The sequence below is a fragment of the Eretmochelys imbricata genome, chromosome 2 (genome assembly GCF_965152235.1).
Source record: "Eretmochelys imbricata isolate rEreImb1 chromosome 2, rEreImb1.hap1, whole genome shotgun sequence".
In the NCBI taxonomy this organism is placed as follows: domain Eukaryota; kingdom Metazoa; phylum Chordata; order Testudines; family Cheloniidae; genus Eretmochelys; species Eretmochelys imbricata.
This window is the reverse complement of record NC_135573.1, coordinates 177,996,815-178,016,220: the sequence shown is the minus strand read 5'-3', so window position 1 is coordinate 178,016,220 and position 19,406 is coordinate 177,996,815. Positions and strand designations below refer to the sequence as shown.

The following is a 19,406-nucleotide window of genomic DNA, read 5'->3' as shown; positions in this document are numbered from 1 at the left end:
TGTACCTCCAGCAAGCAGACAGCTGCAGGGGGACTGAAACTCTGTCTGTCCTTCTGCAAGCCACACCAGGGGTCACTGCTCCCAACACCCTGCCACCAGTGGGCCACTCACCCACTAGGCAGCTGTGTGAGGACCAGGTAGAATCAGGCCAGCATCTTTAACTTCCACCCCAAAGGTGACCATAGACAAGCAGAAAGAGACAAATCCTATCCAAACAAAAAAAGGACTAAGCCATTACGTTTACAGTAATATCAGTTGTATCTACCTTAACTGATGGCTGCCCTACTGGACACTGGTACAATAAATTCCTCCTGTTAAAACAAAAATTCCCACTACTGTGTTCATTTGTACTTATTTCAGTAGCAGAAGCACTTATTTTGGCAGTAAGAATAATACCCTATATTTGCCAAACAAAGTTAGGTAGGTAGAGGCATCTAGGGGTGCAGAGAATATTCACTATTGTTTGAGAAGTGAAGCAGGGAAGATAATGAGGAACCAGGGGTCAGGTAGAAGCCAGGCATGACAGCGCTCTGCTGAGTACTGAGTGCTGAGTACCCAAATATCTTGCTGGGGGGAGGAGGAGGCCAAAGAGGCTTGAATTCAGTTTTCCTCCCCTTAGCTTTATATCCACTCTCACATTATTGTAAATAAAGTCATGAGCAATAGTTCCTTTTACAGAAGAAGAGGAGTGGCCAGCAACAGGGTCCAGAACTGCTGTTGCACCAAGTGCTAGACTTTGTTTTTAATCTATTTAGAAATGAATAAAATAAACAGGAGAGAAAAAATAATTGGGCCCCTTACACCTACCAAGGAATTACTGCAAACAACAAAATCAGCTGATAATGTTGCTGGTAATATTTTGAGGAGGCAGGGGTGGACCTAGCCCCTAAACAAAACGCTTCTTGCATTTGCTCGCCTTGTTTTCATTTGACATAGAATCGTAAATGAAATGAACCAAACAAGTGAACAAAGCTGAAGAAAACAAGATAAAGTTAGTAACAGGCAGACAGACTCATTTTGTGGGACAGCAATGAGCGAGTATATAATCAGGCAGGTCCCGCGATGAGTCTGGGACTCTCAAGATCTGGATTCACTTTCTGGCTCTTTCACAAACTTCCTGTGTAACCTCTTGCAAGTTATTTAATCTCTCTGTGCTTAATCCCGCACCTGTAAAAGAGGGAAGTTATACTTCCTTTCTCTGGCTTGTCTGCCGAAATTACAAGTTATTCACTGCAGGTATGGACTATATACAACTATGTGTATGTACAGCACCTAGCACAATGTGACCCTGATCTCATCTGAGGACTGTAGTAGCACAAATAATAATTAATACTGAATGATCATGAGACTGTTCTTCATTCCTGTTCTGATTTTTTAATTGAATTAATTGTGTAGTTGTCATCAGTGTAATAGGTTTGATCGTGCAATGTGCTGAGCATCTCCTGAATGATGCAGAGTGCCCTCAACTCCTGTTGACTTCAGTAGGAATTAAGGGCACTCAGCTTCTTGCAGGACTTGACCCTATGTTCTTCTGGACAGAAGAAGAATAATACCATATTTCCTTTTTGTTTTACTTTATTCTTTTGCCCAGCCTGCCGCATTGCTTTTAATTTTACTTTACATTGGAAGTGGGGGGCAGATGCAAAGGAAGTTAGATATTATAATGGGGAAAGCGCAGCTCTGTGTTGATGAGTCTGGACCCAAATCCAAGACCTGAATGGTTAATTTAGTTGCATAGCTCTAAAGGGGAAATGGAGCTGCCTCTGTCAGTTTTGCATCTGTGCCTCCCACTCGCTGTTGATGCTTTACTGTCTATAAGGAACGGAACACTTTTGGACCAGTGTTTTCCCTGATTCTTGTTACACACACGTTCTTGCCTTCTTCCTTTATTCAGTGACTTGCACTCATCATTGTTAAGCCTACTTCTCTAGCCACTTGGAATTTGGACCTTGGAATGCAATACTCAGTTTTTTCAAACTTGAAGAGTTCTGAATACATACATGGAGTTGTCTCATGTCTCCTAGCTATTTGACTAGACAAAATCAACACTGCCAGTGTCTCTGTAGGAGTGTCAGAGCATATAATATATTAGAATCTAGCCACTCCATATTAAAACATGATTATTATATATTTGTATTGCAGTAGCATTTGGAGGCCCTGAAGGTCATGACTAGGGCCCCATTGTACAACCTCCTAATCAGAGCCAGCCCCTGAAAGCTACTTAACACACACAGAATGAAAGAAAACCAGTGACAGCACACACATTTAAACAAAGATCCACATACTCAAGTATTTCTTTCAGAAGCTTCCTATATTGACAATAGGAAATGACAGAGAACACCGATATAATGAAAGTCTGTTAGATAAAAGCATCTCATTATACCAAATCATCTCTGAGGCACAGTAGCCTCTGCTACATATCTTGGTCAAGGCTGGTGGGAAGTGATACCCTCCTTTGTCATTCCCAGGACTCTTCCACTAGCTGAGCTTCAAGGCCAACCTTTTAAACCCCCAAACACTTTGATCTAGTGTTCCATTGTATTGTACAAAATAGTATGTTTTACTTACGGTAACTTCACCTTTAGTTAAGGAAACATGATTCACTTCAAAGACTTTCTTTGGAGAGACTTCTAATAATTTCTGATGTTCAAAAGAAGCAATATTATGGGTGCACCTGGATAAATATTTCTTTGTCAGGAGACCCATGTGCCATAGACAAGTACAGAACTTCCAGCTGCAGGAATACTGTCCATAAGAATGCAAAATCCTCTTTTAGAATTTCCAGACAGCACAACGAGTCCCTCTTGCTATGGCCCTTGTACCAACTCTATTTCCACTGCTCCTGCCAGTGGAAATGGCCATGCACCCATGGGACTACGGACCCAACTCTGCATTTCCAGGAACTCAAAACTGGATTCTGCACGATCCTTCCCAAGCTCCCACAGCATAGTATGGTATGGCACTGTACTGCATCCACCACAAGCTAGTGCCTTCAAGGCACATTCTGGCCTGTAGTCTTTATAAATGCCATGGGGATTTAGACCTCAGAGTCACATCAATATTATAACATGGGAAACAGACAAATAGCAAAAATTATAAACTACAAGCGATAGTATTAAAATCAGTACATGGTTTGTATGTGTGTGCTGCCCACTCATTGTCAGGGAGTCTATTGGGAGCCATCATCATCTGGTCAGCAGAATGTTTTTTTTTTTTCAAATTTAATTTCTTTCATTTCAATCCCTTGTTTTCCAAAATAAATGAGTTCAACGTGTGAGCTATTTGCAGTTTGACAGCAAAGAAAAACACTACCCATAAGGTCATAGGCATTGCTATATTGGATCAGACCCATGGTCCAGTGTCCTGTTTCTGACCGTAACCAGCTCCAGATGTTTCAGAGGAAGGTTCAAGAAAGCCTGCAGTAGGCAGATGTGTAATAATCTGCCCCTCCCGAAGGTCTCAACCTAATCCCTAATAAGCTATGTCTACACTTACAGCAGCGTGTAGAGTACATACATGACATGCCCTCCTAGCACAGGTATAAATAGCAGTATAGATGGTGAGTCACAGTGTAGGTGAGTAGAATACAGACACCGCCAGAACCTTTGGGTATGTGCCCTACATGGCTGTCTCTGCGCCCAAACAGTGCCTCCCATGTTTGGACTGCTATTTTTAGCAGCATATTTTCCCCTTGTCTCCCCAGTGCTGGAGCCTTTCCCCACTGCATCCCTCCTGCCAGAGACCTGCATTGACGCAAGTAGCTACACACTGCAGTGCGGACATAGCCTGCTTTTCATTGTGGCATCTAGCTGCACGTACCTATACATGCTGCCACTGGTGTAGGCAAAGGCATAATTAGAGATTGGTTTTATCTCCCTTACAATAAACTTCATTAGCATTAACATTATAACTCTATATATTCCTTTTAACCATATAATGGCTTATTAAAGTCTAATTCCTCCAGCTTGTTCTTGCCTTTGGGCATTGTAAATAGGTTAATGCAATTTTTACAATACTCTCAAGGAACTTTACTCTCAAAATGTTGTCATAAACCAGGAGAAAATAACGTCTAGATTATCTCAAAGCAGGAGCGATTCCAAATACATTTTCCCTACCGCCTAGTCACACCTCCCCATCTAGAACTTTTTTGATGATTCCAGTGTATTATTGTACATCTTAAAGTTTGGTAGGGGAAAATGTCAGGTTTATTTAATACAGTGGTCATTTTTCAGGGAAGTTCCACTATACATCAAAATCCTGAGACACCACAGGCACCTGATAAATTATGATGGTTTTCTCCGTAATACTTCCTTTTTATTGCCTATATTCTTTAAAGTGAATTTAGTGTTCCTGCAAGATCCTGAATTTGACAATGGTGGAAAGTGAAGCCCTCTGCATATCTGCAGAGTTGGTACAACAAGAGCATTGGCAATGCAAGCTTTCCCCCTCTGCCCTGCCTTCACCTTGAGGGTTCTCCTTTAGGCATGAGCAGATGACTTGGTCTCCTTCCTCTTTCAATCCTTAGTCTCTTGACTGAAACTGCAAATAAAGGTGTCAACTGGTGACACCTATAGTGGTGTTTTTTATGATGTTGCCGCTTAGTATTTTTGAGACCGTCAATGCATTACGTAGACGCTACTTAGTGACATTATTGCAGATGTAAATAGTATATATACAAGGTGATGCCCAATTCATTTTATATAAAGTAGGGCACCCTGAAACCATCAGAATCAAATGACTTTGTTCCCTGTATTGACGCAGGCTGGATTTGAACTGGTGATTTAGAAGTCTATTACTATTAGTAGTAGTCTGTTACTAATCTCTTGAGCCATTATGTGCCACCCTTTCCTTATTTATTTTTATTTTTTTTTACCAATGCTAACATAAATAGAACAACCCTCACCTCCCCCTCAAAAGGAAAATCCAAGCATATGCAAAAAATAAAGTGGGTAGGTGGCTAACCCACCCCTCATTATCCCTAGTAGGAAAGAGGGTAAACACGGGCCTGCATTAGACTATTCAGTGTGTGCATTCAATCTTTAGAAATCTGTTTCAAAGAAGATATAGCTCATTAAAAGAGAAACAACAGGAAAAAGCAGGACATGTCAACTCGGACACAAACCCAGATGCTTAAGTTAGTTACACTTTTTAGTTTGAGGCAATGTAAATCCATTCTCTATTATTGGAGAAGTGGAAAAAGACATTAGCCTCTAAAAGCAGCTAGAGCTGAGTTCTGTGCTCAGTCATACCGGAAAAGGTATAATGTATGATTTTCTCTTTTTGTCCATTGTACATCGCATTACATTTTAGTCAATTGTACATCACATCAAGGCACTGTATAACATCTGCGCAATTATGCAAATATGAGGCTTTAGGGAAAAGTAACAATAAAGTATTCCTTCAAACTCCCACAATCCCTTTTTCCTCTTCTCTCTCTCTCTCTTTCTCGCTCGCTCTAATCAGATAATATGTGGAGTTCATCCACAAGAACAAATTCAGAATACAAACTGAATTGCAAGAGCTCTAATTTGATTTTAGGATTAGGCTTGAGAGATCTTTGGAATCTGAATTTATATTGTGAATGGGATGTTAAATATGGGTCTGGATCTGAAAATAAATAAAATTAAGCTTTTGTGGTTTTGTTAACTTTTTTTTTCAGTTGCTAGGAAAAAAATATTTATAAATTTTTCTTTTGCTATTGTTGACACTCAGAGCCCTTCTTTTTGCCTGGACTTTTGCAGAAACATTCTAACCATGACAAATGAGGCACCACTCTTGTTCCCACTGAAGTCAGTCCAAGCAGAACTGGGACCGGAGCATGTATAGTAGGTGCCATGACTGCCTTAATTTTTCCTGCTACAGCCATGAATCAGACCTTCTCTCTGTTAGACTCGTGGAGCAGAATGAATCCCTGGTGTAAATTCATTGCCTTCAGCATAGTTATATCGGGGTGAATTGGACCCAATGCATCATCTTTAATGGCTAAAGTCACCTGCCAGTTTCCTACATGGGTGATACGTGGATGAACGGGAGAGGTGGAGAAGCATGAAAGGGCCTTCCCCACTCCCCACCTTATGTGAACAACATAAGGGCCAAGAAGATTATGTTGGCCCACAGGGAACTGGGAGGGGCATGGAGAAGCCTAGCCCATGACCTCCCTCTGCACTAGAGTGAAACCATTAAGGGATGCAGTAGCGGGGGCACTGGGCAGATCAGAAAAGCAAGGCATGGATGCTCACCCCGGCACAGCCTGACTCCACAGCACCCCTTATTTTGAGCTGTGCTGAGCAGGTACAAGTCTGTCCCTAAATATTTTTTCTATCTTATAGAGTTTTTGTGTCTTAGCCTTTCAGATAAAGTGGTGATCACTGAAACGTGTGACCCCCCGCCCCCTCAGGAGATTTACCAGGGACCTGCAACAAATAAGAATCCATCATAATTGCCACACACACCAGTTCTGCACCAGAGTGTCTGCAACAGTACCACGCACATTCGTAACTAGTCTGTAGCATGACAAGATCATATTGTGTTCACAATGGAGACACTCAAGTTAGAAAGCCAGCTTGTTTCTTTTTGTCTATAAGCATAAATACATGTTACCAGCTTCCTTTTCCTAAAGGACTGGAACTGATTCCTTAGATTCATACATAACATCAATTCAATATGCATTTTTCATTAATAGAATTTGAGATGAATTCCAGTTCCCATGGGTTTTCCTCCTCCTTGTTTACAGTTTAGATACAATATGGAAAATGTTAGCCCATTAAACTTATCTCTCCCTTAAAATGATGCATTTTACTGTTTCTTTGTTGAATGATAGAAAAAAGGGATCTTCTTCAGGACGCTTTTTGCAGAGATTTGATTTTGTTTATCTTAGATAAAATATACAATTTTGAAGAAATAAATTAATACTTCACACTTATTGCCAAAGTTCTAGCCAATAATTAGCACAAAAGTCATCATAAGCTTCCTGTGAGGTAGGTGAATACCTGTTATGTTTTACATGTCAATAGAGAGCGGCTTAGTGTGCAGCGTAGACATCCCTGAGTGTATATCGACACTGCAAAAAAACCCAAAACCAAACAAAAACGCATCAGTGAGTCTCAGAACCCAGGTTAACTGACGTGGGTTGCAGGGCTCATACTACATGGCTAAAAATAGCCATGTAAACGTTCTCACTTGGGCTGGAGCTCAGGCTCTGAGACCCTCCTCTATTGCCGGATTTCAGAGCCCAGGCTCTAGCCCTAGTGGGAACACCTACACTGCTATTTTTAGCCCTATACTGTGAGCCCAAGTCAGTTGACCAAGACTCTGAAACTCTCTGCCATGGGGGAGAGGAGTAGGAGGGTTTGCAGTGTAGATGTATCCTGAGTGGCTTACCCAAAGCCACACAATGAATCTGCTGTCAAAGTGGGTGCTAGATCTGGCATCCAGTCCCATGCTCACTCCTCATCACACTGCGTCTCACAAACTGCGTATGTAGTATAAACAGTGGGGTTTGTCATGTATTTATTGCTTTCAATTAAATCATGTAGTTTGTCTACGCTCCTTCGCTTTTATGACTTGTATACCTGTCTGACATTTGTCACTTTCTTCAGAGCTTGGAGCCTGATGGGATTTCAGATGATACAAGAGCAGTGTCTGTTTCCAAGAGTCCTTCCTCCAATTCCACATCTGTTTGTTAGTCAGTGAAAAAGTTGTTTATCATCATCATATTAAAAAAAACAAATCCCTACTTTTACCTCTTCATATAAACATAATTTATAACTTAAGTGTTATTTCAGAGAGGATTTGTACAGCGCTCTTCCAAACAGGCAAGAATTTATCTGAATAGCTCGTGTGATGGCAGGCAATGCCTGAACCCTTTATCTGGAAAGCTATCTCCCTCTCTGACCACCTCCCACACCAGCAAGGACAAATGGGTTTCCATTCTAGTGTTGAATGACACAGGCATATTGACCAGTTCTGAATTAAGAGTTTTCTAATCAAGAGGCTGCTGACTGGAAAGCTTTGGCAGGGAAGCCCCAATATCCGTTCAATCTTTGACAGTTTCAGGTGGACCTGAAAAAAAAACCCTCAAGTCAAAGTCAGATGCACTCATCTCCTCAAGGCTCCACCTGCCTGATTAACCCTATTCATTCAGACTGCCAATAGACAAACAGAGTAAGAGCCTCCTGCCTCCTCCGTCTCCACTTGTTTCTACCCCATCCCATCCCGAGGGCGAATAAAGTGTCAAATTCTATGGGAGTATCATAGAGTATCTGTCACAGGTATTTATATGGTTACGATTACCATAGTATCTGAGGGCCTCTGAATCTTTAATGTCTTTATCCTCACAATACCCCTGTGAGGCAGGGAAGTGCTATTACGCCCATTTTATAGGTGGGGGACTGAGTCAAGAGAGACTCAGTGACTTGCCCAAGGTCACACAGGAAATCTGTGGTGGGACAGGGTATTGAATCTGGGTCTCCTAAGCCCAGGCTAGCGCTGTAAGCACCAAACATTCTTCTCCAGTGTGATACCTTTATTCATGTTGAATGGCATCAAAATCTGGCCCTAAGTCACAAGGTGTAAGACAAGAGGGGGATTTGGTTGGTTTTATGGACTTTGTCTCTATTATTTGGGTTAAGGAGAAGAGAGGACATGAAGGTAGAAATGTTTGTAAAATAGAAAAATAAATTGTACTGTTTTTCAGAATATGCCATCAAGAAAACGCTTTAATGAAGATTTAATTTGAAACAGTACAGTGCTGAAGCTGGCCTAATGCATAGCTTGTTAATGGAAGTGGTGCGAACAGGAAGACATAAGCTGCTTGGCTAGCCATTCCATCAAATTAAATTACTTCTTTGCAGGGTTTGAAGTCACTGCTTTAGTCACAAGCGACACATTCCTTTCAAGAAGATTCATAGATTTAAAGAAATTTTACCTCTTCAGGTGTTTCTCTCCTAGGTTTAAGCAAACAGTTTAACATCAGTTCTATTATCTGTTTCCCAAGAGCGTGTGCTGTTACTTCAGTTGCACTTCTCTCACTGGCGACAAGTCACATTTCATTAAAAGAAGCATTTTGAAATTAAATAATATGCTCTGTGAGGAAAAAGATTAATATTAAAATATTAGTATTCCAGTTGTTTTGCGTTACTCAGTCGCAAAAACATATCCTTGTAATTTGAGCACTGTACTGAACCTTCCCCTTCATTTGTTTTATGTTGAATATTTTCATTTCTTTTTGTGCCTTTCTTTTCTTCACTGCCCTGCCCTGCCTGTGCTCCCAAGTGACTATTTGAGACCTCCAGGCAATGCCACTTTTAACTTTAACAATGCATCTTGTTGTATTTCTTTTAATGTTACATTTTTCACACTTTAAACTTTCCAACCATAAAGCAAATTTAGGACAACTCTGTTGTTACACATTCATATGGTCAGAACCATATGAATCCCCGCATCATACTATCTCCATCTTTCCTTGTTCCCAAATGTGTTACTAAAAAGTGTGGTTTTACCATTATTTTGCTTTCCAGACACACTTTAAAAAATTTCTTCTAGAGTAAAATCACAATATTTGGGGCTTTGTTTAGCCTTCCAAGGCAAGGTTGTGGCTCACTCTGTCCACCTGCACAATAGGGTAAGGATATGTAAACTACATCCTTATTTCTCTGTATGGGCTACACACATCATAGGTTATAGATAGGGCCTTACCAAATTCACAGCCATGAGAAACACGTCACGGACTGTGAAATCTGGTCTTTTGTGTGCTTTTACACTATACTATACAGATTTCATGGGGGAGACCAGTGTTTCTCATATTGGGGGTCCTGACCCAAAAGGAAGTTTCAGGGGGGTCACATGGCTATTTTAGTGGGGTCCTGGTATTGCTACCCTTACTTCTGCGCTGCCTTCAGAGCTGGGCAGCCGGGGAACGGCAGCTGTTAGCCAGGCACTCAGCTCTGAAGCCAGCCTCCCACCAGCAGCAGTGCAGAAGGGTAGCCGTACCGCAACCCCCCTCCCTACAATAACCTTGCATCCCTTGGCCTGCACCGCTTCCTGCAGCCCCCACTGGCCTGGAGCAGCGAACCACGGCTAGTGGGAGCTGCAATCGGCCAAACCTGCGGACGCAGCAGGTAAACAAACCGGTCCAACCTGGCAGGGGCTTTCCCTGAACAAGTGGCAGACGGCCTTTGAGAACCACTGATCTAGCTCATGGTTCTGTTTTCTAAGTGGTGGGAGCATACAGTTACTGCTCCCGGTTGATGTGTCTTGCCGGGTGTACTGTAAGCCCCTTTAATTTGATGGTAGCTCTCTATTTTTATTTTGTCATTTTAGCTTCCATTAAACACTTGCTTGTTTTCCTCTCCAACAGCCCAGTAATAGGAATATTTTGGCAGCAGCATTCCTTATTCTCCACATTCTCCACTTTCAATTCTCCCATCTCATCTTGTTAATATTTGCACCATCTTCCCAGTCACATGTCCTTTGTTTTGTTCATCATCACTTGCTGTGTTCAGCAGTTACCCTAAACAGACTTAGGCATCTAAGTAAATAGTAGTAAATATTTATATCTTTATAGCACCCAGAGGCTATAGTCGGGTTTTTTCAACTCAAGCTTTTTCACATCTTACATCCAGAACAGGTGTTGAATTTGCTGTTATCTCAGAAATCATTTTCCTTGCAACTTAGGTTGGTGAGTGACTCCTTCTCTTCCAAGTCCTCACTTTCCCTTGATGTAGCTGCAGTTTAATTTCCTTTTCAGTTTGCTTTTGAGATGAGTCATACATAGATGACGGTAGTTCATGTAAATACACGTTAGCCACTTGATTCTCTTTGTTGATTGAAGAATAACTGTATATTATTGCAGATAAATTAGGAATATAGGAATGGGGTGATTAAAGGCTCTTCCCATATGCTGCCCACTCCACCATGCATCCTATGTGGTTTATACTTCCCTGCTCTTCCTCACCCATTTCTTTTGTTTTATGCCACTTTACCCACACAGTGACTTCAGAAATCTCTCCAAAACCTCAGTGTCGTTTGTAGTGTATACATACCTAGAGAGCTGGAATAGGGCTATCAGCATGAAAAGAAAGCTGAATCAACTTTCTTTATTTGACAGATCTACAACTGAACCTGGTAAACAATGTTTCTTGCCATGAAATGTAAATTATATTTCTAAATAATAGGCTTGATTCACTCCAAGGTTACTTTGACTTCCACTGGTACAACCCAGGATGGAGCATCCTGATGGCAACAAGACCCTCTGGAAGGTAGGCTGTAGCAGTGAATGACACTTACAGCCTCCTATCCATTGGGCTCCTGCCGCCAGCCAGTACAGCTCCAAAAGTGATGGATGAACATAGGTAAATGGACTCTTGGGACATGTGCTGATTCAGTGAATCTTCTGGGCAGCTGCTGCTGACACAGCTTCTATGAAGCCCTGCTTGCAATTTAATATTGCCCTCCTCATAGGAAGTCCCCAATGCAAACACTGTGTGCCCTCCTCCGTGTCTGGATTCCCATTTGACTAAGGTGGCCCTGCTGGCACTAGGAGATACCATGTGTTCTTTGTGCCAACAGGGTGAACTGAGCCCGCACTTTTGGATGCTTTTGGTTGAGGGCACCATACGAGTGAAAAAGTGATATTTTTGCCACCAGCGGATGAGAGCTGTGTAGACCAGGCTGGCTGTAATTCACAAGCGTTTTGCAGCTTTTAGACTGAATGATAAGGTGGACCCAAAGCTCAGAGGCACAAGTGCATTTTACTGCCTATTTTTATTACCTATGCGCTGCACAAAAAACATCACACCTGATATTTTATCTCCTGATACCTACCATATAAATACCCTATGTCGATATTACAGCTTTGTTGTGTCATTGATCATCTTTTCAGGGAGTGCTTTATTTTATAACCTTGATTCTCTCTCTTTCTCTATGTAGTGGCATCAAATCAAGCTATGGTATGTGTAACAGCATCCCATCAGCCCAGTCCTCTAGTCCTTACTCAGGCAAAATTCCCACTGACTTCATTGATAGGTTTGTCTGAGCAAAGACGGCAAGATCAGGCCCCAGACCTACACACGGGCTCTCTCTTTGCCTTCAGTGGAGCCAGGAGTTCACCAAAGAGCTGCACTAGCAGAACTGAACGCTGGTTTTCTGGGTGAAATATTTCTTAGACTCTTGCAGGAGCCTGCACTGTGTTGTTCACAATGGGCCAATTCCTGGCCAGGCTGAACTCTGTGGGGGTTTTGCCATATACTTCAATAGGACCAGGATTTGGTCCGGTGTATAATTCACCTAGTAAGTGGCTCTGGAGTACACGAGCTGTATCATGTATAATGCGGTTCAATTTTTTAATTTGTAGCTACCTCATCCCTGAATTCCCAGCTTCAGCAACTTCAGCATCTTCAACAGCTCCAGCATCATCAACAACAGCAGCAGCAACAAGGGCAACAGCAGCAGCAGCAAACGAGCCAGCAGCAGCAACAAGCTCAGCAGACACAACAAGCCCAACAACCGCAGCCGCCACAACAGCAGCAGCCGCCGCCGCCGCCACAACAGCAGAACCAAACGCAGCCCCAGAGCCAGACCCAACAACCGCCAGCCCAGCAGTCCTCAAACTCCCCTCAGAAACCCAACCAGTCACCAGGACATGGCCTTTCATCTCCACTCACTTCTCCAAATCCACTGCAGGTATGATGGTCCCTGATGAATAAAAATCTCTACTGTGTAGCAACGAATAGTAAATTTCTCTCTTCTGGAAGGCAGCAATCCACTCGTTGTGGGGAAAATAAAATGCACACTGCGTGTTCTGAGCGCACATGCTGCTCAGTGTCCGCTAATTTGAATCAATCCTTTATGTGCGTGCTGCTTTGAACCGAAAGCCTGTACTTGGGAAACTAGAAAAACAAAACAAGTGAAATTCCTAGACTGTTTCCTTCGGAAGGGTAGATATTATCTTTTGCTCCTGAAACAAACATTGTAAGCTCCCAGGTGAAACAGGACAAATTCTTCTCTGGTGTAACTCCACAGGGTTCATGGGTATTACAGCAGAGATCAGTTTGGCCCATCAATCGCACCATCGGCTATTTTCTGAAAGCAGCAACAAAGTCAGCTGCCATTTGAAGATATTATGATCCCAAAATGATCGTTAGTGTACATTAAGAATGCTGCTGTCATAACATAAGTGTTCAGCAGGCTTTAGCTTCCACTATTTCCAAAAAGTTTCAAAGCAGAGGGTAGGAAAGGTGTCCTTTCTCTCATCTCCATGTTTTATTGTTAGTCTTATTAAGAACAAAAGTTATATTAAACAATATTGAGGATCCTATGGCAGACCACAAATTCAGGGTTAATTCCATCCTTAACTCCTCGTCCCACTGTCATTGTCATAGTTACAGTGACTTGTGGCTCTTTCTGTTGTTCATAAGGCCTTTTGTTGACACATGGCTAGACATAACTATGTCTACTTGCACAGACTGGGCCTCATTCTTCTCTCAGCTACTCTGGTTGTATACTGGTGTAACTCCATTAAAGACAGTGGAGAACTACTCCCGATTTACACCAGGGTGAGAGGAGTATCAGGTCTGCAGTACTTAGTGATCATATTGAGTGCCATTGCACATCAGCTTTAGAAAGGTTAGAAGATGAATATACAGTACTGCAGACAGAGAGCTATATATCAAGGCATAACACAAATTAATGTTTGGGAGCTAAAGCCAAAGAAATTCAAATTAGAAATAAGGCACAAATTGTAACAGTGAGGGAGATTAACCATTGGGACAAATGACCAAAGGAAGTAATGGATTCTCCATCTCTTGGTGTCTTCAGATCAAGACTTGGATGCCCTCCTGAAAGAGATGCTTTAGCCAAACCCAAGTTATTGGACTCCACATAGTGGCAACTGGGTAAAATTTAATAGCTTGTGTCATAGAGGAGCTCAGACTAGACTCTAATGGTCCCTTCTGGCCTTAAAATCTATGAATGTCAGCTAATGTGTGCGCAAATTTCAAACAGCCAGCTACAACTTTATCTATTGGGGAGCAAGAATTCACACTAACTTCAGTAGTGCAGGAACAAGCCCTGCATGCCTAATTATTGCGCTGTATAGAATACAGAATGTACAGTCTCCTGGTGTTTGGAAATCCCTCAAATTTGTAGAAGTAACTGACATAATAGGCTTACAACTCCATCAAAACCACTACAATCCCATTGTGCACTTTATAATTAAATAGATTCATGACTCTAAACTAGACTTGAAAAGGCATTGGTGGATATTAAAACTTTTGTTCATAATATTTCTTAAGACGAAAAAAGTATATGCTGTATTTCAGCTAGAGGCAAGTGAAGAAGCAGTGTTAAGATCCAGATTAGGGTTGAGTATGATGGGGCCAAAGTCTTGCAAGCTGTTCCAGAAAGTTTTGTTTAAAAAAAAATAAAAAAAGAAAACCACACTCACAAGATCAGTTGCTCTTACTTGAATTTCAACATCTTGGATCCAAGTCCCACAAGAGCAGTTTTGACGACACACACAACTATGACTGTGAATACACGCAAGGAGAAGATCTCTGGAGTAAAAAGGTGCTGTTTTTATACAGTCACTTTTCAGAATAGAACTGTACTTTAAACAACAGCTAGAAACACTGGAAAAAAAGGTTTTTGTTTACTTTATTTTATAAACTTTGCCCTTACCCTTTTTATGCTTTGTCCACACTATGGTTTCAGGCCTGTTCACCTTGCATCTTTAACTCTCTAATGATTTCACTATTTTAAAATGCTTTTTACACAATTAATAAAATTGGTTTAAATGAGGCACTCAGCCCTGTCCATGCTGGCCAGTCAGATCATATGCAACCTCATTGAGACTAAACTGCATAAGAACTGAGTTTTAAAATGGTTCAGCTAATACATTAAAAGTCCATTGGAGACAGGTCCTTACTTTGTGAGCCTTTTCCAAAGCAAAGCATAATGCTGCTAGAGTTCCTACTGTGTATTGTGTTAAGGGCTACTTAGGCATTACTTAGTGCACAGTCCATCATGTTAGAGAGGGCTCTGGGACTCTTTAATATGCAGATTATTGACACACACAGACAGAAATAGCTCCAAAGGAGCTGCTGTTACATTTTATTGTCTCAGTGCAGCTGCCATGCGTGCGCGCTAAGTACATTTTTTATACACTACTAAAAATGCCTGTTAGCTATTTGCTTTGGAAGTTACTGTGGATTTGGTCTTCTAACAAAAAAAAAACAATCCTTTTTTAATTCTGTTTGTTAATTTCCAATCCATCTCAAATACAGCTGAGCCAAAATCAGAACCTTTCAATCTAGGAGCCATTACATTTTTGGGGGGCTCCTATTTCAGTTCCCCAGATCCAAACCCACTTGCTGGAGCGCTGGCTGCAAGTCAAATCCAAAATTATAAGGGGCATATTTCCCAGTTCTGGTAAAGGGGAATCCAAATCTCTGTGAGAACAGTTCCTCTGGAGATTTCCACTAGATAGGACTAAGATCTAATGAGAACTGGTCAAGAGATGTCATCAGCGTTGAAGCAGAACTTAACCCTTAGCCCTGATGTAGCCTCGAACCTTAAACTGAATCTAATGTGGATATGAACACTTCCTCCCTCCTAGGCCCATCTCTGATCTAAAGGTACAGACCAATATGACTGCAAAGTTTTAGCGAAACAAAGTCATTTTTCACTTGGAGGAGCACAAAGAAGCATGTTACAGCAGTAACTGCTCTTTGTATGAGGTACTTATATGGCCTCCATTACCACAGTATCTGAGCACCTCGCAATCTTTAATGTATTTATCCTCACAACACCTCGGGGGTAGGGCAGTGCTATTATCCCCATTTTACAGATGGGGAACTGAGGCACATGGAGTCATGACTTGTCTGAGGTCACACCAGAAGACTGTAATGGAACACAGAATTGAACCTGGATCTCCTAAGTCACAGGCCAGCATCCTAACCATTCCTTCCTGCCGCTCGTTCTCTCCCTCTGTTTAGAATTCCTTTAAATTTAAGTGTAGCTGTATTTTAATGTGTTTTTAATTAATTGTGTTTAGTGCCGCTGAAAGGTGCTAGACTCAGGAATCTAGCACTTAAGCTGATGTTACTCTGCCAGTCCTGGGTCAGGGATCTTGGTATGTTATTAGATTGTAACATGGGGATGATGATGCTTGTGCACCACCATCAGGACAGTCATAGTCTGACCTGGGGATTTAAAGCGGGTAGCCCTGAACTCTCACCCTGCCTCAAAGAGTTTGAGTTCTTGATAAGTTTAAGTATTTCTATGATCATTTCTTTAACCACTAAAATATGAACAAAATAATTCTCTTCAAAAATGTTAATAGCTGCACATTGACAATCAGACTAAAAGCTCTGATTCAGCAAGATTTTTGACCACATGCCTAACTTTATGCATGTGAGTAATTCCATTGATTTAGCCTGCCAACCTTTTCTGCAACAGAACATAATGCTTCTAAACTTCCCAAAACGCATTGTGTTAAGGGCTATTTAGAGGGCAGACTATTATGTTGTTCAGTACTTTGGGACTCTTTAATATGCAGATCATTGATACCCATACAAATGCCTCCAAAGTAGCTGTTGTTACATTATAACTTCAGTAGGACTACTTGCATACTCAGAGTTAAAGATGTGCTGAATCACGGCCTAGACTAATAGTAAACTCCTTTTCATCAAGCAAAATTTAACCTTTCAGGCTCCAATCCTGCAGTCGGATCTGCAAAGATGAACCTTTACATCTGTGTGGATCTGGTTTCAGGATTGGGTCCAAAGTTTGTTTTTTTTTTGTTGTACAAGTAAACTAGCAATAGCATACAGCAGATATTTGGCATCACCTTATATATCTACTTTATAATAGCTGCTTAGAATGTATGTATGTTTGTTTGTTTGTATGTCTGATACTTTAACTTAAAAATCGACCTGAAACTAAATTCAAAGATATTATGGCCTCTAAGGTAATGATCTTTATGAACTAGAATGAAATGTTTTTTTGTTTGAGGAATATTAAGGGAATAAAGATCAACTAAGTTAAAATTTGACAGCTTAAATTTCATTTATGAATTCTTTATTTTTTCATGTGGGTTTTATCCTCTTACATTATTCAGAATCTGTCTGAGAGATATTAGTTTAGAACAATGCAACTGCAAAAGATTGTCATGGAAAGCCAGTAATTCAGAAGGATGATTGTGTTTGTTTCAAAAACTCTGAAAGATAACAACAATTATATCTTGAAATGTACAGATGCTGTCATGTCTTCAGAAAGAAAATTAAATGAAAGTGACTTGCTTAGGTATACCTGGGTGAGGTGCTTTCTCTAGCTGATCAGAAATTAATAACGCTGATACACTGCACACTGGCTAAAATTCTCAGCATGATTCTTGTCAGATTGTTCTGTAATATTGCACTATAATTCTATTGCTATCCTTTATTCAATTCAGTGGACTGGATTACATTTACAAAAAAATATATTATTTTTTAGCAAGTCTTATCGTTATTTTATAATAGCATAGGAGAAATCCTAGTTTTGGTTATTCCACTCTGTGGGCCTGTTTCTGCCCTGACTACAGAGGTGTTACTCCTGATTTACGTTCATGTGAGTGAAATAGAGCTGAATGAGGTCCATAACTAATCTCTAAAGGACAATATACTAGATGAGTATTGCTGGAGTGGAACTGCATTCAACCTCATCCCAGGAGATCCCTTATACACCCCTTTTATCCAGACTTGAAGGTGGGGTAGTTGGTGAAGGAGGGTTTTTTTGGTTTTTGGTTTTACACCATCTGAGAGCAGGGGACTTCTCCCCAAGATAACTGCAGTCAGCTTCCAGTTGCTCTGTACCAAGTGAGAGCACAAAGGATCCAGAAGAGGGAAGTGAATCTAGCTCATTTGGGACACGTGGCAGAAGACTTCAGTTCAATGGAATTATTGGCATCTTGGAATAAATATAATTCTGATCCTGGATGGCCTCTGCTATTGAAAGGGAAATTATACCTGTTTTTGGGAGACCACCATGCTGAAATTTCAAAGGATAAACAGCCACCTCTTAATAGGCAAATCCTGAGGACTTGCCGTTCCATGCATACTTTTAGGAGCCCTCAGGTCTTGATGATTTGCAATATAAATTCAGGTTAGAGAATAACTTAGTCCATTATCGGCTTGGCAGCCAGAACAAGACACTTTGTGTTGACAACCGATGTTTAAATCTGGCCCCAAAGACAAGGCTAGCTACTAGTTGACCACGGACCTAATGTGTGAGCATTATGGATCAGTTGAACCCATCCACACCTATATCCTCAAAATAAGATCCCCACTGTAGGTGGAGAAGGATCCCAACTAATTTCCACTGCTCTACTCATGGGCAAAGTTGAACAGACAAACAGGAAATCCCCCGTGGAGGGTCCCACCTGCAGAATTATTCTCACAGTATTCAAAACTCTGTGCCAAACCACCTTTTCACCATAGAAGCCTACATACAGTAACTGAAGCTGAAGAAGAAAGATGATAGGTACAAATAAATAAAAAAGGGGGTAGAGGGAAAGAAGTGGGGAGGAAGGGTGGATGACAACAAAAGCCCTCCAAATAAAAGCAAACTGTAGCTTCAGATTAAATTTTCATGCTAATCTTAAATAATGTATTTGGCACCTCAATATTTTTATAACAAAGAAAGAGAGTCAGAAAGACTGAAAAACTCAGCTATAAATGAGGGAGAGTATGTATACAAATGCCTGGGGCTCCGATAGGCAAAAAAACAAAAACAAAAAAACCCCACAAGTATTCAAGGGTTAGTTTCTCATTAAAAAAAAAAAAAGAGCTCAATTCAACATTTACTGACATTTCCAGGAATTTATTACAAATCTTTGAGATCCAGGAGGAACAACAGAGTTTATATTGCTTTGAGAGTGGCAGGGAAAATAATTAATTTACAGAGGATGTAGTTATTGCCCTGTCTTTCTGTCTGTCCATATTTACAGTTCTCAAATTGTTGTATACTCCTTTCATTCATGTACTCCAGATTAGTTAAGATCTGGATTCTAATACTCATAATCATACTGGGTGTCACTACTGGCTGACTCGTCACATAGAAATTAATTAGATCTCTTCCAGTGTAAGATACTACTCAGTGTAAGGGTGACAGAATCTGGCCCCAAATGATTGAGAACAGCTTGACAAAACACTATTTTGTAAAGATAAATAGTGAAGGAAGTACAGAAGATGTGAACTGCTCTTCTACATGGGATTGGAGACTGGACTAACTGACCACTCGAGGTCCCTTTTAAGAGTTATGATTCTATGATTCTTCACTTTTAGTACTGATTAGAAGTGAGATAGTGCATCTTTACAATACGAGAGGCGATAGAAGTATCAGCTGAGAGTTTTAATATGAATGAATTTGTC

At 41.0% G+C, this 19,406-nt stretch overlaps 1 protein-coding gene across 1 annotated transcript in view; it reads left to right on the top strand.

The window, feature by feature from the left end:
* POU6F2 (POU class 6 homeobox 2) overlaps positions 1-19,406 on the top strand; it is a 369,219-nt gene that overhangs the window by 244,183 nt on the left and 105,630 nt on the right. Inside the window, exon 5 of the mRNA XM_077809224.1 lies at positions 12,353-12,681. Coding sequence (XP_077665350.1) covers positions 12,353-12,681 — 329 coding nt within the window. The remainder of the gene's footprint in view (positions 1-12,352; positions 12,682-19,406) is intronic.